This window comes from Platalea leucorodia, assembly GCF_965183815.1.
Source record: "Platalea leucorodia genome assembly, chromosome: 9".
Taxonomy (NCBI): Eukaryota; Metazoa; Chordata; class Aves; order Pelecaniformes; family Threskiornithidae; genus Platalea; species Platalea leucorodia.
In genome coordinates, this window is record NC_138831.1 from 14025360 (window position 1) to 14050745 (window position 25386).

A 25386-nucleotide genomic window follows, 5' to 3' on the forward strand; every position below is an offset into this window, starting at 1 on the left:
ACGTCAACTTCTGCAATGTACAGAAGAGCAAAAAAAAGTTCAGCAAGTTCCTCAAGCTACTTCCAATTGCTGACTTCCCAGAAAGGCCTCCAATTATGTCTGGCACACCAAAGAAAGACTACACATATCATAAGAGACCACAGCATGGGGATACTCAAATCCTGCAGCAAACAGAGAGCTCCTGCCCTATGAGGTTTAATTGGTTTTCTCATTACAGATAACTGTGTCTGAACAAAACAAGCTCTCTGAGAGCAGAGCAGGGCATTTCTCAGATTTAGTCATCCTGGATAGATGAGAGAGAAGGCGATGTAATACTAGAACTTGAATCTGCTGAGAGATACTGCACGAGAAACGCCACATACAAAGCTTACCCTGCAGGACCTCTTTTGCTGCCTGCCACAAAGAAAACCAAAGATTAACCTCTCAAAGCCTACTTCTCCCCATAAACTTCAGCTTCATTACATGTTGAGTTTTAAACAAGCTAATAGAAGCTATAAAGTTAACTCACGATGGTTTGTTCTCTACGGGGGGGGGGGGGGGAGGGGGAACCAACAAAAACCCAAAAAACCCCATTAGTATAGCTTGTAGCAACATAAACCAACAAAAAGCTGGCTTTTTTTTTTTTTTTTGAAAGCAATTCCACTGCATTGGCAAATTCTTGATTTGTGTAATATGACGCCAGTTTGGAAGTAGTCAACTGCTAATCAGTTGTGGAGGCCTGTCCAACAAAAAAAAAAAAAAAAAAAATAAAATTGCACTACAGCACTACAATTCCAGTGTTGATGACCTGTGGTGTGATACTTCCTAATTCACCAGAACACAGCCCATCCCACCCCAGACACAGCAGAGAGGAGCAAAGAACAGCAGGTTTTCAAACAGCAACCAGATCAAAGTAGCAAGAGGGAATTCTATACATCATGTGATGCCAATAAAATACTTACAGGGTTGTGAACTTCATCTGTTGAATGATGAACAGCCCACCAGTCAGACGTCCATTCCCAGGCATTTCCTACAATGTTGTACAAGCCATATCCATTGGGAGGAAATGCAGTGACCTATACATGATACGGAACACAAGTGCCAGTTCTGTAAACCACTCAACATGAAATAAGGTTTTTAATCCTGAAGACCAGTCTGCTGAAGGTGCATTTGTTTTTGCTAGGAGCGTCTGCCTTCATATCTCAAAAGCAGACAACAAATTAGGAGTGCAGAACTATAACACTTTTACAAACTCCATTTCAATAAAACAGAACGAAAGAATGAACTATTCTCATCCTCAATGTTCTCAGCACCACATTTCTGCTATGGCACGTAGCATCTTCTCATTGGTTTTGGAGACTGATCCTCTAAAGAGAGGCACTGTTTGACCAACAGACACAGACCTGCACATAGCATTAGCGATCTGACCTCCATGCCCATGCTTACAAATTCCAGATTCCCCTTCCCACTAAAGAAAAGCAAGGGTGGCTGTCAACTCATCCATATGCAGACTTCTCTACTGATGAAACTTTTTGGACTTACTTTAACTGCCATTTAATAATTCATTCACATTCTTGATTGCCTTTACAGTTCCATTCCATTGTTTGCCATACTAGACAGACTCAACCCTTCCAAAAAGGGAAGTTTCATTTCTTTTAAACTATTGCATGATTTTTGGGCCTCGGGAACAACTACCCAAAAAACGAGAGTTCAAAAAATTGTAATGCCAAAAGTGCAAGCAGAAAGTATTTCAGCATCTGACTATAAACTGACTGGAAAGGGGGAAGAGAGGTCAGTTTGAGAGGAACTAAAAGTTAAAACGAAAGTAATCTTTACTTTTCAATTAGCTTTTAAAAAGTGTCCTGGTAATACTCAAGCTTACAGTGAAACATACTGAAAAATCTAAAGGTGAAAGAGTACAGGAATGGAAAATGGCCATGGTTCATTGTGTTGAACACAGACCTCAATTTTAGGCAGACTGAGTTCATTTCCATGTGATTAATTCACTTTGAGACACACTTACAGGCGCAGTTCCTTTGTATCCATCTTCTGCAGTGTTATTAGTTGGGAACACTCCCTGCCAGATATTGGCATAATGTTGACCTTTTGGCTGAAGCTTGTTGCCCCATGGGAAAAGTCTATTAAAAGACATACAGAGAAACAGTTGTCAAACACTTTTAATAAAAAAATGAGACACACCACACACACACACACCCCCTTCCTCCCCACCTTACCGTGGAGAACTGTTTGTATTCCAGTTCCATTTGTACCAACACCTAGCAGGTTTTCAAGGAGATCAAGGGTTCTACGAGAACAATTCACACATGGAGGAGGGAAAGGCAGCACTTGCAGCACCCCGTGCAGTACATAGTCCAGGACACAGGATGGAGAAGACATAAACCTGTTGTTCACCTTGTCTTCCCCTCCTCCCCAAGCCCACAGTCAGATATCAGGTGGATCCAGTGGCCCCACAGCTGCTGTGCAGTGATGCAGTTATTTACTACTTCAGCTCTTCTGCAACTCTTTCGGCCTTGGCACCAAGGTCCTTTGCTATACCTTTCATCTCCTGCAATAGCAGCAGTCCTGTGTCCTAGCATTTTGTCGCATCTCCTCCTCTCTTGGGCTCTCTGTATTCTGCTCCCATTATAGAGTTTAGATTACAATATACCACTTAGCCATTTAGGGAAATTCACTTACCTAAAGGAATCTGTTCAGAGTTAAGTCTATGTTATATTTACCACAGATGCATACCACACAAGAAAAAGACATTGAGGGTAATAAAAACCCACACAACTCTTCCCTATCTTGTAAATACCAGTTTAAATATTTATCAGGGACACATTTGTGACAGGTACCTATTTTCAAGGCCTCCTCGACAGCTGTATTCCCATTCAGCCTCAGTTGGTAATCGCTTCCCTGCCCATGTGCAGAATGCCACAGCATCATTCCAGGAAACATGGAGAACTGGATGATCCATTCTGGGGAACAAAATAAATAGGACAAGATCATTGGCAGAACTAGGCAATATCACAGCTATACAGCACAAGCACTTCATGAAACTCTTAAAAGAGATGGCCATGAAGGACTGAGGAAGTTCACAGTTCAGTTACAACTGGACGACATATCAGATTAAATAGCTTCTTTTCTGTGAAAGTAAAGAAAGACAGCAAGCTACTAGTAGATGCTGGATGGGAAATGCAGCCGACAGAGCAAAAACAAGGAAGAGGAAAAAATTAAGTTCTGTTTGTCTGATCATGCTTTTATGTACAGCTCTATACAGTTAACAAAGACATCTGTAGCTTGTGCTTTCTCATGGTCTCACCTCAGAAACCTGCTGCACCCAGGAGCCAGTGAAGAACTATAGATACACTGCCTTCTGTGGAAATGTAGGTGCTCAGAGACCCAAAGGAAGACACCAAAAGCCTGCAGCATTACTACTCCTTGCTAGGCTAGTTTAACAGTACCTTAACAAGAAGCCAAGATTCTCAACAGGAAAATTTACATTGCAATTTAATGGCAAATGCTCTTCACTTCCCTCTGCACTCTTCTCTTTGCTGCAGGTTCTTTCTTTGCTGTCAGTTGTGGGACTTTTGAGGGAGAGGTGAGATGAGAAAGCATCCTTACTCTTAGCAACATCATCTTTTGCAGGACCCAGTCCAGGGTAAACTGGGTGAACTGCAGAAATTTAACACAAAAGTATTTTTCTTTGGGTGTTTCAAGCAGTCCATAGCTTACATAAAAGCTCCCATCTTTCCTTTGGTTTGGTTCCAGGATTGCCCTTACAATCCTGGTCGCTTTTTCCAGAAAAAAACGAAACAATCATTCTTGTCACAAGGATCCTCTGCATCCAAGCCTCTAACAGACTAAGATACTCAAGAGCTGAGGGTACTGGTTCAGAAGACAGATACAGAGGACTTCCTCTTAGCTTGTCTTTCCTGCCTCATTTAATAAGCCAGCATATGCCTGTTGGTCCATTAGACTACTTCCATGTGGCAAGTTCACCAGCAGCTGTACTAGGCTAGGTTTGCACCATACTTCTACAAGACTAGATTTACATGGCAGGTTTCCAAGTCTTATCTGCTGACTGTGACCTAAATTTCTGTCTCCCGCTAACAATGCCTCCTGATATTATCTCTATTTTTGCCTCAGATAATTCTTCCATTGCCCTTGGAGAACAGACAACGGAGTTGTTACTAAGCAGTTCAGCCATCAGATGATGTTACACTAACATAGCCCTGTCCTTAGAGGACTCAAAAACATGCCAGCATCTACTAGATCTAGGCTAGAGCCTGACTTGATTTCAAACAGCAGTTTTGAAACTTTAACTAGTTGATTAGGGCAGCTAGCACCAACTTCATTGACACCTGCCTAGCAAGAGAAAGAGTTGCAATATAAGAGGTCCCAAATGAAGACAGTCACATCTAAGTAAGCATATAGTAATATATATAACTGAAAAATGGCTTTCAACATGTGCAACCCAGGGCTAGTTCTGCAGTATCCATAAAAAGCACCTGAGAATAATGAGGCCTTTTGATTTTCTAGGCATAAAATTCATTCTACTTCTGAACTGAAAGAGACTGTATAAAGACATGGATCAGCAAGCTTCAGGGTTCATGCTAGCAAAGCATGGCACTAACTATAGGCTAAGGAAAAATACAGTTTTCCAAAGCATTTAGAGCTTCTAGATAACAAAGTCACAACTGATTTTCCACAATAGCCAGCCTACAAAGTCAGAATACATTAAAAAGCACAAAACTCTTCAGTCATCTGCTGCCAGAGAGATAGGCCTCCAAATTCCGGATGGAGGACACACTACATGGACTCCTAGAATACGCATGCAGCTAGTACTTAGTTTCCTCTCCAAAACCGGATCTGCACTGAATGCTCTGAAGTTGCTGATCCTCTAAAGATCTACTCTGTTTCACTGCTGATCTATAAATGTGAATAGAAAACACACTGAAGCACACTTCAGTATGGTCTCTTTTCCCTTGGGTGGAAAGTGCTTATAGAACTTTTTGAAATACTACTACCCATCGACCATACAACCACTGAATATTGCATGCAACACACTAGAAGATGTGAAAATAGTCGTAGAAGCAGCAGCAAGTAGGTTACTAATTAAAAATCCTTTCTTGCACCTCCATTCCTGATGGAAGTTTACAGGTATATTTACAAGCACTGTGTATTATAATTTGAAAGGCCATTTATGGCTTACCTGTTGGAGATACTGGAGTCAGGACCCTCGGGGTGCTTCCAGCTGGCTCCCTTCACAGGCAACCACCAGGGAGCAGCTGCAACCTGAAATGGGACAAGAATGGCCACGAAAGACGACTTAAATTCCCAGCTAAAGGCTATTGTGAAAAACCACCATGTGACAACAGGCTACAGAGCTTTCACTCACAGCTCATGGCTCTGCCTGCAGCCAATTGACCTATTACTCTGACGAACCAACATGATCTTTTATTCCACATTCCAATTCCTCGGGCCAGGGAATAGCCCGAGGTACGGAACAGCACAAAGAAAATACCACTCAAAAAACAAGGGAGAGGAACACCAAATCCTGAGCACACTTTTCTGAAGTACTGCCCTCTGGCTGTCTCTCCTTCCCTTCTACATTTTCTCACCTGCAGGTCTGATACAAGGCACAGTTTATTCCCTTTGAAGGCACAGCCTTCAGCACACTACCTGTAGTGGACCAGACTGTCCTCTCAGAAATACTCACTTATAGTTCTTCACCTATGAAAACATATGCCAAGAACATTCAGATGGTAATGGATGGAACAGGTCATCTGGAACATTACAGTTTTACTCAATTCTTTTACAACAGTATGCCCACAGTACAGTTAAACCAGCTAACCTCCTGGCTGAATTCAGTCTGACACATTTTGCAGAGATGATTAAAAAAAAAAAAAAACAGTTTTGGCTTAAAGAGAATTTTAATCTCAATTATTTGCTCCCTAGACTCAGTGTTTTGGAATAACTAAAACAAAATCCTGATGACATCCTTTAACTAGGGTCAAAACACGCATCTTGAAACACATTTGCTTTCCAGTTAATTAACTCAGTAAGCTGATATTAAATTATTTGCTATCAGCTTCCAGAAGGTGGAGACAGAAGAGCCACAGAAGTCAAGTGAAGCCTTTTCCGCCCCCCCTCAGCTGGTTTACTGAGCAACATCAAGCAGACAAAATACTCTGTAACAATGCAGGCATTGAATACTTCTCTAACCACAAGTCTCAAATTTGGTTCTGCAATGGCAAGGAATTATTCCTGAAATACATTGATTAAGGATTTCTTCTATTAAGCTTACTTCAAAGCTGAGAAGGTCAGTGCACAGCACATTTAAATATTCTATTCTGATTCACATTCATTTAGAAATACTTTCCTTAATAATGGGTCGTTTCAGAAAATTGAGGCAAAAAAGAACACTTATGCTAACCATCAATAGTGGTTTTATTGCAGCAGCTCGAGTGCTTGCTTCCAAAATACTCCTGTTACAGACGTAATTTCCATAATGAACAAAACCCAAAGTAAATAAGCCTCCAATGCTTTAGGCGTTAAACAACCTACCAGCTGGTTAGCCCTAGACCTAGGAGATACAGGTGATGCTCTAACACTGGCCTGTAGAACAACCTTCAGCAACTTCTGCCCTTTCTACTGCCCCTCAGCCTTCCCCGCTCTAGAGACAGCAAAGGGAAGAAGTAGAATATTTATTTCTCTTCATCATGCTGCTAAACCAACTTTATAAAGTGTTATACACACAGGTAGGAATTGTGCCAAGAGCGTTATCCTTTAACCCACCAAATCCTTCACAGGAAAGTCCAAAAGTAAAAGTCAGTGAAAGATGGTACTCGGGAGACAGAACATCAGCCAGGTCACACAACTTTAACAGCAACTTCTGGGAGGAAGCTGCATCTTTCAGCAGTGACAAGAGTTTAATACGTAATTACAGGTGTGTGAGAGGAAAAAGTTATTTATGACAAACGGAAGTTGTTAAGAAAATTTCTGGTCCAGGCTACACATCAGATCCCTCATTTGAACACTTCAGTAGGAAAATAAACTGTAGCGCCCAAGAAATAGAAGTGCTGCTAATACACAAAGACATATTATCTTATTTTTAAAGCATCTGATCAATCTATGCTAACAGCTCCCGTGACAGCTTTTCACTCTTCTCCCAGCAGATACAGATTTTGCCTACAGCATACATCTGGGTACCTTACCTAAAAGCTCATTGTAAATCAATAGCAATCCTGGACTAAAGCTGCAGAGTTGTTGGCTCAAGCTCAGCTGAAGAGCACACAGCTCTTTGCAAGCTCTAGGCAAGAGCGCTGGAATCCCTAAACATGCTTGCAGACTCCTGCAGGCTGGGAAGCCATCCACACGTGGGTTTCTGATGCTCTCGCTTCCAAAATGAGTGAAGACATCAGTGTTAAATAGAGAAGAAATAAAGATGCTCTCAGCAGCTTGCTGATGACTGAGATGTTCTGTCCATGTGCTCTCTATCTAAATGGGACCCTCCAAGCATCCTACTAAAATAATGACATTTCTTAAAGGTCCTGCTTTCTGATCTCCCTAGCACGACAAGGGCATAAATCAACAATACCAACCACATAATTCTGGCTCAGTGTCTACCAAAGCCAATGACATTCTCCCCGCAATCGGAGCCCCTACCCTTTTCAAAAAAGCATGAGAAGTATTTGATCTGTTACTAGAAACTGCAGCTCTGTTACTGAGCATTCAAACCCAAAGATGGGATCTTCATTCAGAGATACTCAACTCAATTCTCATAGCACTAAAGCTTCAGAATGACCAAGCTGCTAAACAGGTACTACAGTCAATAAGCTTAAAACTAGTCTGATTTAACCAGTTCCTTATATATTTTGTGCTTTACTTTTTAATCTATACTCAAGATCAGACAGAAATCCAAAGTTAGAATTTTACAGCTCTTTAAGGAAAACAAGAGAGCCGCAATACTATTTGCTAAACGTTCTCTGTGAATCTGAAGGATCATGAGTAAGACTTCATCACGATAGTTTTAAGCACAACACATTTTTGTAAATTAAACTGCTGGTTTCTGGATAAAAATCTCTGCAGGAGACCGCAAAGACTTACGCTTTAGAAGACTTTAATTTTGGAAAACATTTTTGTTATGCAAAAGAAAAAGCAGATGCTTTCAATCAAAATGGTTTATTTTAAACTGAGAAAAATATAATCTCTCCGCACGAGAGCACTACATGTGCACGTCTTCTGTTTCTGGCTCTGCTGAACTGAACACCAAATGGCTGCCAGTCTTTGCAGAACACCCAGATCTTTAAAGAAGTTACACATATAGTACTAGGACAGTGACAACAGTGATAGACTATGTACAGCCTTCAATAATTAATTGGAAACTCATCTAAGTCAGCCACTGACACCAGTGAGCATGCACAGAGATCCTCCTTCCAAAAGAGAAAGTCATGTACCTGAAATTTACAGTCCTGTCAAAAAACTTCTCAGAAGTCTTTAAAGCTTTTAATTGCTCTAAATCTAATTAGTAGAAGAGCTAATTAGATAGAGATATTACAACATCACAGTTAATACAGCAAAGCCCTCCCTTGCCACTAATGAGCTTAGTTACTTTCATAATGCTTAGAGCTCTCATGCTTCACTCCAAAATGTGTTCTGGAGACTGGCAACAGATTCGTTTTGTAAAAATAGCAGCCTATGCGCTGAATAGATCTTGAAGAGATACTGAACTAGAGGACAATATCTCCTTCATTTTGATTAACTCTTTACAGCATAACCTATCACTTGTAACAGAATTAGTTCAGCATAACTGCTCTGCCAACGTTACACAACTGCCTCGATATATAAGGAAATGCAGTTCTAGGAGCAAAGCACATTTCAGAGGCAGAGAAGCTCAATGCTTGTTTTGTTCTGATCCAGCCGAAAACTTGGATTATCCAGCTCTCTGTTCCAGGATTAAACTTTAAGAACTCACTGTCCTGCTTATCACAGACTCATAGCGCTGTCAAGAAAAGAGAACACAGTATGATAACACTGGGAAGATATACCAACAGTTAACTCCAACCTACAAGTCTTCCACTCAAATGAAGCAATTTGCAGAACTGAAGCCTATACTCCCACTATCAGCTTGCATAAAATTCAAAGTTTTAAGTATTCAATTTTCTTTTCAAAGTAGGCTGGGATATCCTAACTTTAATTGCTCCATTAACGGGCAATTTCAAGATTTTTAGACTACTTTACAATTATCTTGAAGATAATTCCTTCATAAATGCACATAGAAAAAATGAAAGGGAAGAACATCAGGGAAGTCAGCTTCATCGTCAGCATTACACCGTTACTGGCACTGCAAAAGCAGTAGGGGAATACCCTTAAAAACACACACAAAGAAAACCCCAAAAACCCAGCCAATAACCATGAAAACATTTGTCCTGGTCTTGCATCTAACATAGCACTGGCCATGTTAGATAAAAACAACCCCCCACTTTAGCTCCAAATTTTAAATTCAAATCACATTTCTGTATTAGAAGAATTACCAAAAATAAACTCAACTGAGTAGCTAATCTTGGCTCTAATTCTATTTCTAACATGCAGCAAGCCACTTGAAATAACAAAGCTGTAGATTTTAACCTTAAGTCAGGCCCATAAGATGATGAGAAATTCATGCTGTTGTCCAGACACGTAGGACCAAACATCTTTTTTTGATGTGCTACAGCATTATAATGCTATTGTAATATAACGAGGCCTGCATACACTAGGTCAAGATAAACATCGGGAAGAAGCAAAAGTTATTGCAGAGTAAGAACTTTAGCAATTTAGGAATCAACTATCTGAAAAGAGATTTTCTGAGTGAAAAGCAGGGTAAGTCTGGAAAACACTTCACAAATCATTTATGAAGCGGTGGGTTCTTAAAGAAAGATACGCACGCTTCAGTTTCAGAAGCTGACTTAACAGGTTACCATTTGTTTGAATCAGATTGTGTTAAGCACTGTACATCTTTAATTTGCAAAAGCATCCTCTTGGCTGCAAAAGCAATGCGTACATAGGCTGGAAGCCACGAAGTTATGAAGCATTATCTCTGGGAAATACACCCAGTGTTCTGGACACCCTCATTGCTAGCATTGGTAGGGCATGAGAAAAAATTAGTTATTCAGTAAAAGACATACTTTTTGGATGAGGTTTTATTTTATCCATGTAAAGCAGATACACATAAATCTCTGTCAATTTTTCCTCCTCTAAGCCGTATCTTAAACCCTGAACAGCTGATTAATGAACTACTGAAGAAAGAGGCAGACAGAAAATAGAACATTGTTAGTAGGGCAGGGAGTTTAAGAAATAAAAATAATTACTGTGAAACAGATGAGCCACTGTCATTTTCCCCTCAGAAACTGCAAAGAAATCACATTCTGGTCCTGGTCATGAGTTGCTTTACACCTGTTTTCCTAAGTAGCATTAGTGTACCTTCCCAACAACTCTCAAAAACTCCTTCCCTCATTAAGATTCAGGGCAGAGATCTCTCTCCCACCTTCCGCAGGCAGCTTCCAAGCACGTATCACTACAGCACCTCCTTCCCTCCGCAGTACGGGAGCCCACCCTGCCAGCCGGGCACTGCCAATAAACAGGTGACGTTAACATACACCTGCCTGCAGGAGCAGACCATGGGTATGAACAGATCAGTCGAGCACCGGGATCGTGATTCAGCAATCCCAGCCACCGGCAAGCAGCAGCTATTCTGGGCCGCTGCCGCGGCACAGCCCATGTCTCAGCTGACGCTCGCCCACGCAGCAGCGTTTTGGCTGGCTGCTGTCACTGCCTTCGCGAAGTCCTGCTCTGGGTCAGCGCGGGAAACCAGCAGTGGGCAGAGACAAAGCCTAGCCCGCCCCTGATTCAGCTCTGCAGTCAGATTCCGAACACACCACACCAGGAGGGGCAGTTTGAAACACGCTGGAGCCATGCAGTGGTCCCACTTGATTTTAAAGCCGTCTTCCAAACGCAAGGAAAAGCCTTTCGGCAGATGCACGCTCCCTGTTCACCTTCGCCAGTCCGCAGCTCTGCTTCTCCTTTTTATCGGTGCACTGAAAACGGCAGGAACATGACCTATTTCTGTGCAGTACATCATCTCTATAGCAACGGGCTCGTGTTTAAGTTGCAACAGCTGTAACTGAGTCAGGGAGACACTGCAATGTAAATAGTGTGGAAGCGAATACCGCTTCAAGGCTCAAGACAAAGAATAGATCCCTCCAAGCCAGTTATCAAGGTTGTCATAGTAGCTGCATAAGGGAGACATAATCTACATATGCAGCTATAATTCATATTTGTACTTGAATATATTCTGCAGAGAAGAACAAACCGTCTATAATTATGTACATAAACTGCACTGAAACATGATTGTCAAATTCTCCACCAAATCAGTAATTAAGCACACTGAAACAGCTTAGAAGTAGACAGTTGAGTATTTTTTCCAGAATATAACTAATACTTGATGTTGCCAGCTTCTGCAATGCTACTGCAAGTCCCATGCTATTTATTATATCAATTAAAAGTCCCAGCTCCCCAAAAGCTCTAATTACAGAAGAATCTGTTTTCATTCTTATTTTCTAAGGTTTCTAGACTCCCTCATTAGCTCAGAAATGAAAGCAATAAAGGTTTTTGTTTAATATTGAATATTTATATTGTTTGCCTTGAGTTAAGTCCCAATATTTTAAAGTAGTTTGAAATTGCAGTACTGCAAGACAGAAAGGCAGCAGCTTTATAGAATAAGAACAAATATATTTTAAGTCATCAGTTAGAGAAAAGATTTCAGACTTAATTGGAAACTAGCACTTTACTTTTACAAAGGGACCTTTTCCTTTGCATAAGGAAAGGTCATTGAATCTCATTCAAACAGTGTAAGACTTCACAGCTATGTCAATCCTCCAAGAAAAATAACCAAAAATATTTGATGCTAAAATCCAGTAAGATTCATTAAGTGTAAGTTTTGGAATCCAAAGAAGCTCCTTTTGAGGAACTGGAGTTCCATCTCTGGAAGTCTATCTTTCAGCCAACATCTAAATCTGCACTCAAGCTAGTCATTTTTTCCAATAACCAAGTGAATGTGAGCTTTAAGAAAGCGAGGCGTGCATGGATATATATCCAGGCCGAGGCACAAGCAATGTCCCATTTTAAAGTTATAGTTGATACTGATAAATATGAACTACTATTACTGGTAATTCCAACTGAGAGATGCTTCCTGCAGATCATTCTTTATCCCAATAGTGGAGTACAGCATAAGAAGATAGAGATTAACAGTTCAATGTCTCCACCTTCCCAACTCCTTATAGAGGATATCTGAAGCATTGGGGTCTGCAAAAAAGAAGCTCACCCATCTCTTCCTTTGATTTCAGTTTCCTCTCTGAAAGGCCTCTGAAAAAGCAAAAGCCAAGTGTGGTAGAGATGAAATTTACCCTTAAAGTAGCAATAAGTGTGTTTGTCAACTTCTGCTTATGCATCCTATGTATGTTGACATTTTGACAGCATCAGACAAACTATACAATAACTTACCTGCTCCCCACTCAGGCCACAGATAAGCAAGTTATTATTGCACGTTGTCAGAAGGCACATTCTCCATAGTAACTGCTGCAAAGGCTAGCACTGCTATCCTACCTCCAAACATTGCTCATTTCATTACTAATTTGAAATACTCATTTGAAATGCATAATGTTTTAATTGTTTTTAGAATGGGACCATGCCCTTTGAGTTACAGGCTAGAGGCACAGCTATAAATAGGTAAATTGCACAGCTCAAGACCACTGCAGAGGTTCCCATACACACAGGGATGAAAGTGGCATCCAATAGTTCTAGACTGACCAGAACTCTTTAATAGTATTTGCTCAAGTCTGCCAGTGAACTAATTTCATTGCATTCTCAGACCAAAAATTCAATACCTCATAAAGACAAATGAAGTATACAGATTTGTATGCTTTTGGTCTCTTCATTGCATAATTTATCTGGCCTAGAAGCAAAAATTAATATTGCTATCTTCCACAAGCCAAGAATAAAAATGTTCCCACTACTCTCCAGTGAGCAAATCTGACTTATGCTGTACTCGAGTCTCAGTAAGTGCTATCCTGTTTACCTTTTTCATGGTAGCTGCACAGCAAGCGAAACTCTTGCAGTTATTTGCAAGAGCTCTTAAATCCCCTCACTGGCAAGCACGCCTCAGTACCTTCTCGTTTCACAGACACAATCCCCATGCTTTTTGCTCTAGGATACATTAAAATGGCATATAAATGGCATTTTACAATGCCATGGAATAATAGCACTGGGCATGCATTTCCCCCTCTCTCCTTCCTCCTTAACTCAGTCAGGGAGATAAAACAGCAGGAAAACAGTTTCATCGTAAAATAAGAATAGCAAAATCTCTAAATTTTGAGCTTTTTCCATTTCCCCAAATTCCCTCAAAAGAGAAGGAAAGAAAAAAAAATCTGCGAGTGCCAAGCTATTGGCAATTCTAGGCGGTGTTTTATCTATGACATCTAAGCCAAAGGCCAAGTACTCAAGAAAGGCCATAACCTAATAGCCGTAATAGATGCAGTAATTAGTAGTTGGTTTTAATCTGCAAGTCTGAGAACAGATTTTAATATGTGAAGCTATCAAAACTTGTTAAGCCCACACAAAACGTTTTGGTTTCAAAGGACTTTCCACCCTCGCCCCAGAAAAATCCTTTTTTTTTTTTAATTTGAAAAAGTCCTCGCCAATTCTATCAGTAACACCCTCATCTGCTACAGTGCTAAATTTTCGCTCTCTGCCACATTACCACCGCAAACTTAGAGGCCAAAACTAAAACTCGAGTTCCCAGAAATCTAGAACAATTCAATTATTGGCTGCTACACCCCTTTTTACTGTTTCCCTTCCAGAGGAGGGTTAGGTCCAACCTACATTCCTGTAGCAGTGGCTATCTAGGAGACCACCTCACCTCCAGGAAACACACACCCAAAGCTCCAACAATTATTCTACGTGCTAAGCTGGTTTGCTCCTGCATTATCTTTCACCAGCCCCACCTCTGTTCTAATTCAGCTGCCTGCTTCCTTTTGGGGCCTATGATAAATTTGTCTGGTTTAAGAACTGGAGAAGCCCAAGTGGCCAAACAGAGCAAACCCCCCAGATACTCCAACAGACACATGCACCTCATTATTTATCGGAGCTGTGATATACCATTTAGTTCAATATCTTCACTTCCACCTTTCCCCAATTCTTTCACTGCATATGAAATACTACTTCCAAAACACACATTCCTGTTGCTCTTCCCCTCTATTCACATTCGCATTTAGCACCCCTGTGCTTCAGCTGGAGAAAAGCCTTATCAAAACATGTCTGAGCCACTAAGGCAAAGTAAAAATACAGTCCTTTCTCCCATCAATTTGGTGGAGGTATTTTCAGTACCAGTAACACAACAATGTTTATATCTTATTTCTGCTTTTCATGGTGATAGGTATGATTCAAAAAGGTACATACCACAAACTAAAATATTAGTTGACTAAGGTATACATTGACAAAAAAGCCTTAATCTTCTCTATTGCTGATCATTACTATCTGCTGATGCAAACCAATTTCACGCAATTTACACTTTTTCTGATTACATTTGAATGGTTACACTGCAGTAACCAAGTTTTTAAATGTGCTCACTTTTTTTTTTTTTTTTAAAAATAATTGAATAGCATTAGATTCCTTTCACCATTTTTTCCCCAGCAGACACTAGTAGAATTTAAACATTTTGGGCAATGTAACAAGAAGCTAGCTTTTATTTTCTGTTATTTAATTTAAGCTTGCAGATCCCTAGGAAGAATTTGCTTTTGCAGAAGCCTTAAAGTCCCCGCCCCATAGTTGGGATGCTTCTGCATTTTAGCAATAAGAAGTTTCTTGCAAGTTGTCTACAGAAACTTGTTTCTTCAAAGCATAACCTATAGCAAACTGCTAATGCATTTTATTAGTTTCAATTAGCTGGGATAAGCATGGCCTACACAGAACGTGGTTGTCCGAGAAGCAGTCTGACTACATTATATTCCAACACCACATCCCCATGGCTGATGCTTCCCTTCCCTGCAACTGAAAGACGTTTGCTTGTTCTAGTCTACAAATTGCACTGTCACAAAAACCAAAGACCCTCAAAACAACTAAGGTCTGCACAGTACTCTCAGCATTTATAACCTCTCACAGAAAACGTGTATTGGAACAAAAAGACACAGTTTTGAGAGGCAGAAGCATACACAGATAAAATTCTAAGCTGTATCTTCAGACACGAGAGTTCTCTTTCCAGCTCTACCACTGAGCTGCCTTCTGACACTTTCTCCTTGCAGACAGAAGTTCCTTGCTAGAAGTTGGATTTCATGGCATGTAGCTGGTGAGGGGGCAGGCAGACAGAAGGAAGAAAAGCAGCTTCTAGTTTCTTTTTCACCTCCTCACAATATTACCATGTTTTAGAACATAAGTTTGTCCACAGCATCAGCATAAAGTCAAGAAGTGCCAAACTACAAGGCAGGCAGTCACTATTCTCCAGATCACTTTACCAAAATGATTAGTACAATCTTTCTCTGCACCTATTCTGACAATGCTCTCCATGCCAGTAACTCGCAAAATGACCCAATAATAAATACTGAAAAACATGGCAAAAGGACAGTCTCCTAAAGTTTACTTTTAATAAATACAGAAAACCTTTGTAAAGCAGCAGCCAAAAAGACCAGTTTGGGCTCCATTCCAGCTCTCTGGCATACTACTTGTTCTGTTAGCATTACAGCCAACACTCCAAAATTTGGCTGACACACCCAGGAAAGCGGCTCCCAACACTTTCTCTGTGTTTATACAAATAGCCAAGATTGAGCTTATACCAGCATTTTTAGGGTTTGTTTGTTTCAGAGCAGAGAGCCTGATCTAGGGATTTCTGCATCACAGAACTAGGGCAGGAAAAAGAATTTCTTTAATACTGACAGCTGAATTTTCTGTTGTGAAGATGGGATGAGCCCATCTGCATTTATTCTACCTTCAAAGAAAAAGTTGTGCTCCTCTACAGGTGCAGCTTCACTTAACACTTACTTATAACTAACTGTAGCATTGCCAAAAGATGCAGTTTCAATCCTTTTACTACCCTATTCCTTGTGTACACCCTGCTTCCCTGTGTTGATTCAAGCAATTGCAGAATGAGCCAAGTTATCTTTGCTGATCCAAAAGAAAATTAACCAAAAAGCAGACATCCCCATCCAAAGTAAATGCAACTTGAAGCCACGCACCCCCCAAAACTGCCACACTACACACATCAGAATGCTTCATTTCTAAGGTCTTTTTAAAGGCATGGGACAAGAGATCTGGAAATGCAGTGCGTTCATCAGACCTGAGGATAATTCTGATGGGAAGGGACCTCAGGAGGTCATCTTGTCCAAAGTTCTGCTCAAAGCAGATAAATTCATCCAGGAGATGACAAGACATAACCTACTTACTATCAGGAGCTGTAAAGGTTAAGTGACCTCTTAAGGTTAAGGAGGAGGTAAATGAAGCCTAAGAAAGGCTCCGCAACACATTCACAACAAAAAAAAAGGGGGGGGGGGGCAGGAAAGCTTGGCTACTCAACTTTTTTTTTAAACCAATATTCACTTCCACTCAACAGGAAAACTGGATCAGCTCCAGTTTAATCAGCATGGCACCGACTAGGATCACTATATTGCCCTAGCAAGATGAAGGAAACTGAAAAACCAGCAAGGTATACAGGATCTTCTACAAAGATGCAGGAAGCACAGTAAACTTAAGACTCCTTATTCTGTTGCGAATGGCTTATAGACTTAGGTCTGCTATAGAAATGGCACTTCTTTGGAATACTTCCCTCTAGTTAACTTAGAAAAAGCACTCATGCAAGCATAGCTATCATCAGATACACAGATTATCCTCATTTTCTTAAATCAGTAGGATCCAGGATTTAACCACTTTGGACATAAGACTGCATTGGCAGAGCATGCCAGTCACATGTACACATGCTCTTGGAGCCAGAAGCACTCCTGTTCTTTGCCTACACAGCACATCACTCAGCAGAGCCACTACTGACATCAGCCTTATATCTGCACCACTTACTACAGTCCTAAATATCTCTCATTTAGGAGGCAAAAAAAGACAAGAAGGGATCTATACTAACTTTTGCTAACCAGGAGCAGATTTTTTAATTGTTTGTTTAAAAAAAAAAAAAAAAAAAAGAAAGAAACCAGAGAATAGACTGTAAATCCTCCACACTTGAGGGAGGCTATTATTCTAGATCAAACACCCCTCCATAAACCCCATTTTTCTACAAGGCTTTGGGAGCATCACACAATTTAGATATTATTGCCATAATTTCTAACACATCTACCCCAGTGATTGCTAAGTAAGTTTTACCCTGCTGTGTTACTCACTGCCTGGTGGATATCAGCCTTCACTTCTTCGCTCAGCATTCCCTCAAACACAAAGGAATCGCCAAATTTTTCTGCCTATAGAAAGAACAAAAGATTCAACGCTATTATCAAAGGAATGTTATTCTTAAAACGCCACTCACATTTACAGCTTTATTTTATCAAGGATAAGGAAATTCTAATAGTAATTTTGAGTTGTCTTTCAAGGAAGCTATTTTGGAACAGAAGAGAAAGCATTTTATCTCTGGATGTCGTTCTTCAACAGCCACTGGACAGATGGCAGCTCACAGAGCTTCTGCAAATGTTTTTACTTTTAGTAATTAAAAATGCAGTTCCAATTGTCCCAACTGCTTTAAAATGCTACAGTCAATAATCGAACATGCAAGGGCATATTTCATTTCTCTTCCTTTGGGAATCACAATAAAAGACTTAAGCCTTGTCACTTACTGCACCTTCATCATCACTAGCACCATGTTTTAAAGTGCTGTTACAACAACAACAGAAGAGTTAAAAGTAACCCAATCATCATATCTAGCATTATATAAAGCCAAAAGAAACAAACAATACAAATAATTTCAATGAATCATAGTACACGATACCAACATAGGTTTTTTTTTCCCCCTTGGTAAACTAAGTGAATTGATATACTAGGGAAGTCAAAACATGTTATCAGAATTCAACACATTTGCCCTTCTCCATTTCTTCATTTTATTATAGGCATTCAAAGACTGAAAATGATAACCATGAGCTGCTTCTGCACACTCAGAACTCTTCAAGAAGCACAGTTTGAAAGAAGGATCCCATTCACCACGCAAATTGCAAGCAGTTTTAGCATATGACCATAATCTTTATATATTCAGTTTCAGAAAAGAAAGAGAAGAAAAAAAATACTTAATTTCTCTCACTTGCCCAATCTGAAAGACCCACTCAAAGATGCAAACAGGTTTATCAAAGAGAAGAAAAAAATACTTATTTTTTTTCTCTCCTGCCCAATTTGAAAAACCCAGACAGAGGCAAACAGGTTTATCATGTAAAGGACCCCAGATTTCAGTCTGACAGCCTCCATCAAGGGCTTTTTTTTAAGTTTGTTAAAAAATACTTTTGGTTCAACAAGATAGCTGTACATCTGGAGATTCTTTTCTTCAGCTTTCTATTTACTTTCAGGTTTCATTTGCCACTGGAGTTCAGTCTAGTCCTTAATAAAAGAAAGCCAAGAAGTAGTTTGGCTCTGTTCACCCGCAGTAAGTAATGTGGGCATTATTTAAATACACAAAAAGCAGCTCAACTGCATCCCCCAAAAAAACCCTGCAGAATCAGTGCTGTTTACTCTAACTCTGTTAGAGTTTATTTTTCCAAATCCAGCGTAAGGGGGCCCCATGTGAGGGGGGAAGGGAGAAAGTGGAAGTGGAGCACCCAACTACACCAGCTGAGCCATGAAGCGCTGTCTGAAACAGACTCCATCTGATGCAGTGCTACATTCAAATACCACTGCACGTGTGCTCATTCCAGCAGCTGTGCAACAAGTAAGCCCTGTTCAAACTCAAAATTGTTAAGCAATCTTTTTTCATAATTATTGAGCTAAGAACTTAAAACCAGAAATAGTTCCGTAGATAAAAGAAGCCCCTCATCCAACCAGAAGGATCCTGTCTTCCAATTGAGAACCAGTTTATCAAGTAAATTCAGCAAAGTGCCTCCTTTGAGACCTGATCATTACAGAGGCTTTTATTTGCCTAAAAGGCCTCTTAAGGTTTTACAAAAGTTGCGTAGGAACAGTCAACTGTCAGGAAAGAGCAGAGCCTCAAGCACAGGTAGCTTCTTTCTTGGAAGAACCTTAACATATTCTTTCTTACTCCATTGTTCCCAGTAACATGCACAAAACTATTATTATACTTGCTATTATACCTTCTTTAGGCAGCAGGGCTTTCTATTGCTCAGCTCATTAGCAAGTAGCTGTGCTGAACCAGCCTGCAGAGTCCTTGGCTATCACAAGTTTTTAAATCCCTTCTCCCTGTTCCTCTAAAAAAAGGAGAATCTAACAACATAGCTGTACTACTACAAAGATGTCCTAGGACCCAAAGGCCAAAAAACCCCCAACACCACCAACCCCAAAAAAATCTTGCATAGACATCTTCAGCCATCTGTTAGCTTCACCCTGGCTGCCTCGGTCATACTGCAGGGAAGATATCAGTTCAGGCATCAAGACACTTACTAAATGTAACACTATACATCTAAATGCCCTGACAGACCCCTGGACAGCAAGGCAAGCCAATTTTCTCTCTACACTACTTACATCAGAAACATTCTCGTATGCAAATCCCAAGCAAATATTCTGACATACTTCAAAAAAGAAAAGCCTAAGGTTTTAATGGGGATTTTGCCAACACAAAGAAAGATGGCAGGAGACTGTATACCTTTCTGCCTTACCTCAGTAACGTACCCAGTAGAATTCACAAATCTCTCAAACTCCTCATTGCTGACCTCATACTGATCCATGTAGAAACTGTTAACGTGGACTCTTCTAGCAGGCCATTCTCCATCTTGCTGTATTTCAGGCTCATCAGTGCCCATTGTGAACGCTCCTCCTGGAATAGCGACCATCTGCAGAGAAAACACCACCCAAGAGATTATGAAAATGAAAGACTGAAAAGTCTTATTGCTCTTACTCCTCCTCCACCTCATCTTTGGAGGTACTTTTGCTTTCAGCAGCATTTCACAGACAAAAGCAGTACAACAAAATGGCAACAGTGGCATCTTGATCACAACCTGTTTGGAAGAAGTAGCAAGCAGAACTTAAATTGAGAACAAACCCCCATCTTTAGCTCTTTCTAACTGAAGTCTGGGTAATTCAGAACTTTTACTGAGGGGAATGCCTGTGCCCTAATGAGGAGAGACATGTTCCCTTACTGAACCTAAGAGCCAAGAAACAATCCAGAGTCCTTTCTCCTCATTTTCAGATGAGGAATTTTGGCATTCCACTCTATTCCTAGGAAGGCTTGATGCATCAATGAAGAATCTGGAGATTATGAAACTGTAAAGTGCTCTTTTGTAGACAAGCCTATGCTTGTTTGCGTACTAACTACACGTGGTGTTTCATTTAATAACAGGCACGTGCAGCATTTTATTACCAACCATGCTGCTAACTGGCAGGTAGACACAGCACCTGCAGCTCTATGTGCCAAAGATGAGACAAACTTTCAAGTCAGTTATATTCCACTCCTCTGGAAGACTGGCCTTGGGCAAGAGCCTCAAGCTTCAGAAGTAAAGGATGAGTGACAGAATAAACATTTTAACTATTTCAACAAAATGCTTTCCCTTTAAGGCCTCAGCCAGTTTCCAGAGAAACAAAACACATTTTCCCTCAGATTTCATGGGCTCTTTCCAGGAAGACAAAGGTTCCAGAGGTCTTGTTATGCCTCATCAGATGCTTCCTGAGAGCCCTCTAAAGACCACAGACTGAGCAACGCACTCCTCACCCAAGAGCAATTCACCCAAAAAACAAGAGCACCCATGATCCCTGCTCAGAAGCCTGTGCTGGAATGAAGAATGACAGCTCAGGATGCATAACATCTTCCCAACGGGCAGGTGATGTTTCAAAGGCTGACACTACCCAAGAGCTCGCTTGCCAAGAAGCTACCCAACCCATCATCACAGATGAAAGAATTGGGGAAGAAAACTCTTTTCTTTTCAGTATTCCTGAGCTACCTTCACCTTCTGACAGAAAAAGAAGCCTAGGTTTTAGATGTATGAGAGTTCAAACAAAATTCCATATACATATAGTGGAATAACACAGTATGCAACATGTACATTAAAAGTAGCCAAACTGTAGAGACAAGGTTGTAAAAAATGTGAACTGATGCAACATTATTTAGATGAAGAGGCGGGTTCACAGAACCAAACATGGATTTTGTACATATAGCCATTTTGCAGCACGGCCTAGATTATAGGACCTTGATGCTTCAATAGTTGAAATTTCTTGGGTTTTTTTTCTTACTTCACAAGATTCTCTTCATAAAGTTCGATGCTTCACCAAAACAGTTTATCCAGATGCCCACACTGACTCACAAACCAGCAAGACAAAAAGAATCATTAGTTACATTCCAGCTTCTGGAGTTTACTGTTATTTATGTTCACATCAGCTATCTAGCACCTCTCCCTATTCTTAAGAGAATTTGGAGTATTTGACATAACCCTACATATCCAATTTCATTGTTTCTTCTCCACTATAGATCTCTCCTTTTGCTTGGGTCTCTCCCAGCGACACTTAAAATTCACACAACTTGCAAAAGGCCTGTAAGAAGTGCTACAAATACTTTTTCCTTTGAACTAATCACATTTGAAGCTAGCTGCATCCTCATAACTTTTTCTCCACTAAAAAGAATCTGAGCACTTACAGATTGCCTTTAACTGAATCCATAAAAGGGCTTCAGGATAAATTTGCTTACATTTTTTAGGACTTAGCGAATGACAATGTGGTACAAAGCTGCACCACTCCCTTCCTTCCAATCTCATTCCAACCCACTGTAGCTAAAACAACTCCTTGAAGCAGTCTTCAAAGCAAGATTCAGAGCTCACTAGTGAGCTGCTGTCTAAAAGCATGTGAAAAATTAACTCTTGCTTTGCAGCCTAGATTCATTTCCAAAACCTAAAAAATCTCAATAGATTGCCAGTGTATGTTCCGCTAGGAATGTCCAGAGGCTTCCTTATGAACCTTCTGCTTTTGCAGCCCTCTCACACAGTTACAACTGAGACTTCTGGCATGTCAACCAATGTTGTGTCCAACACTGATACCAAATGTTGATTCCACAGGGTTATCCTCCCCCACCAAGGCTCATTTCACAGCTCCACCTCCTGTTTGGAAATAGAACCTGCCTTTGACAGCCAGCTTTATGATAACACCACATCATAGGCTGCAAGGCTCAGACATCTGACAGTGCTCTTCAGCTGAGAATGGTGGAATACAACACTAAGTAAAGAACAGATTTTCTGCATAGACATCACATCCAGAAACCACATTTGTATAGTCAATTAAGCAGCTTTAACATCCAGTTTTAAAATACCAGTAGCTAAAACTGAGGAAGTAATCTCTAATAAATATCAAAGTTGAACTATGGAGGCAGAAATCCAACAGCAGAGGCTGACAGATACATCCTTTACTGTATTAGGTAGAGCGTGCAACAAAAATTGCCTGTGTCTTCACAGTATTACTTAGCTAGCACATGCAGCTCAACTTCAACAACAGGGACCACATTTGCCTATGATAATACTTGTGTTGAAAGTATTACGGTAATGTAGAGCAGACCCACTAAAGTACTAGCTCCCCATTTCTAAAGACGTAGCAGAAATAATTCATCTCAGTTGTGGTTGAGGTAGAAGCCAATTTTTCCCCTCACTTCCCTTCTGGTAAAAATGTTTTCCAGCTAAGCATAATCAAGTTATTTGTGACTACAGCTTAAAATCCAGCAGCAATTAGTTTTCATTATCTGCTGTTGAAGTTGCCAGCTTCCTTGCATGAAGTAAGAGTCAAATGATTTTTTTCACCCTACAGTGAGACCCACAGTGAAATGCCAAAGTTTATTACATGCAACTTATATTAGTGACATAGAGCCCAAGTGCAATATGGATTATTTAATTCATACTCTTTAAATATTCGCAAATTTCTTAAGTGCAGCCTGCAGTAGTAAAGTCATAATTACCTCTGTACATCCTTCCCTTTACTTGGTAACACACTGCCTGTGTGACACAGGCTTTTTCCAAGCCAACACAGCTTCCCAGTGTTATACCACGATATACTGCCAATTAGAGAGGCAGCCCCTCATGTTTTTACTATTTGCAAGCCATCTCACACAAGAACAAGAACCAAGTCTGCTGTGATATAATTTTGTCTGCCAAAGTTTACTAGCACCTTTCATGAATTGAAACAGCAATCCCATTTCTAATGACTGAAGATATCTTATCCATTGAGGCATTTGGTCTCCAATGATACAAAAAGTCTCAGCATCCCTTTGCAGTAAGCACTGTCATAGCACATTGTCGTGCTTTAACCCCAGCCAGCAACTAAGCCCCACCCAGCCGCTCGCTCACTCCCCCCGGTGGGATGGGGGAGAGAATCAGAAGAGTAAAAGTGAGAAAACTCGTGGGTTGAGATAAAGACAGTTTAATGGGTAAAGCAAAAGCCGCGCGCGCAAGCAAAGCAAAGCAAGGAGTTCGTTCACTACGTCCCAGCGGCAGGCAGGTGTTCAGCCATCCCCAGGAAAGCAGAGCTCCATCGCGCGTAACGGTGACTTGGGAAGACAAACGCCATCACGCCCAATGTCCCCCCCTTCCTTCTTCTTCCCCCAGCTTATATACTGAGCATGATGCCATATGGTATGGAATAGCCCTTTGGCCAGTCTGGGTCAGCTGTCCTAGCTATGCTCCCTCCCAGCTTCTTATGCACCTGGCAGAGCACGAGAAGCTGAAAAGTCCTTGACTGGTGTAAACTCTGCTCAGCAAGAACCAAAACATCAGTGCATTATCAACATTATTCTCATCCTAAATCCAAAACACAGCGCTCTACCAGCTACTAAGAAGAAAACTAACTCTATCCCAGCTGAAAACAGGACACACATCAACCCACGTTAAACACTGCCTTCATCAGGAAGGCACATTCAGCTCTGGATGGTGTCTTTCAGAAGAGCAGCAACAGCAGCAGCAATAGAAAAGAATAAGCAATTAAAGAGACTTTCACTTGAAGAGAACCTGAAAAGATATCTAGATATAGGTACATAAATGACGGCTTTGCTGAAATACACACAAGACACCTGACATACCACTTGTCAGCATTTCAATTCCATGGATACCAACACAGACCTAAAAGAGATGGGGGGATGGACATACACACCAGAGCCACAGTAGTAGTGATGTTCACTAAGGAAGGGACTACACGAACAGAGCTACCGCCGCCCTGGGCCGTATGGCAATGGACAACCACACTTACGCAAGTACTCTGGGACGTGTATGCCCAGTGTTGGCCAGCTAAAGGTGCAGGGAGGCCTGCCAAAACAAGCAGCCGAGAAAAACACCTCAAATCGGTTTGTCACATCTCAGCTTTGCCCAGGGAGGAGCGGCCGGGGCGGACACAGGCGGGGACGCAGGGAAGGCCACCAGGACATGGGCACCGCTGCCCAGGCCGCTCTCCGTCTTCAGGAGCACCCTGACGGCCCGGGAGACGCTCGGGCTCTCTGAGCTGGAAAAGCGAGATGGGACCAGCCGAGGCACCCGTGCCCGAGCAGAGGCTCTCACGAATTAGGCCCAAGAGGGCTGCGAAGCAGCTTCAGCTTGAGTTTCTACACAGCAGCCCGCGCCCCCGGGGCTCTCCGTCACCCCCCGAGCACCACAGGAGGCCCTGCTTCGCCCAGCACCGCCGGGGACGCCCCACAGCCCGGCCCGGCCCAGCCCGCGGGGCCGCCGCAGCCGCCCGCCCCCTCCTCAGCGCGCTCGGCCTCCCGCCTCAGGGCGCGGCGACAACCGCCGCTCACCGGCCCGGGCCCAGCGCTCCGGCTGCCGCTCGCCGCCGCCGAGTACCGCCGCGCTGCTCCCTCCCGCCCGTCACCGCGCCGGCTGGCGCTGCACCCGCAGTCCCCGCCGGGTGCCGCCTCCCCAGCCGCGCCGGCGGCCGCCGCCAGCCCCAGCAGCAGGAAGAGGCGGCCGGGCAGCCGGGCGCGGGCTCCCGCGGGCGCAGCCATGTTGGCGGAGGCACCACGTGCCGCCGGCGGTCAGGTGACGAGCCGCGCCTTAAAGGGGCACCGCCGCCTGCCGCGGCGGCCCGGCGGGGGCGTTCCCGCCCTTCCCGCCCGGCGGGGAGGCTGTTCGCGCACCTCAGGGGGAGCTGGGGCGCTGCCGCCTGGCTCGGCCCCCGCGGGGACCCCGCGGGCAGGCGCCTCGGCAGTCCCGCGAAGAGCAGCCTGCGGCTCTGCCCGAGCGCCCGGCGGGCCGGGCCGGTGCCACGGCAGGCGAGGCG

At 42.1% G+C, this 25386-nt stretch overlaps 1 protein-coding gene across 1 annotated transcript in view; it reads right to left on the minus strand.

The window, feature by feature from the left end:
* Positions 1 to 25061, minus strand: part of SUMF1 (sulfatase modifying factor 1) — a 38307-nt gene extending 13246 nt beyond the window's left edge. Inside the window, exons 1-7 of the mRNA XM_082321216.1 lie at positions 24905 to 25061; positions 19812 to 19985; positions 17391 to 17465; positions 5195 to 5277; positions 2835 to 2957; positions 2003 to 2117; positions 942 to 1055 (exon numbers count right to left, since the gene is read on the minus strand). Of these exons, the coding sequence (XP_082177342.1) occupies positions 942 to 1055; positions 2003 to 2117; positions 2835 to 2957; positions 5195 to 5277; positions 17391 to 17465; positions 19812 to 19985 (684 nt within the window). The 5' untranslated portion in view covers positions 24905 to 25061. The remainder of the gene's footprint in view (positions 1 to 941; positions 1056 to 2002; positions 2118 to 2834; positions 2958 to 5194; positions 5278 to 17390; positions 17466 to 19811; positions 19986 to 24904) is intronic.
* Between the last annotated feature and the right edge of the window lie 325 nt (positions 25062 to 25386).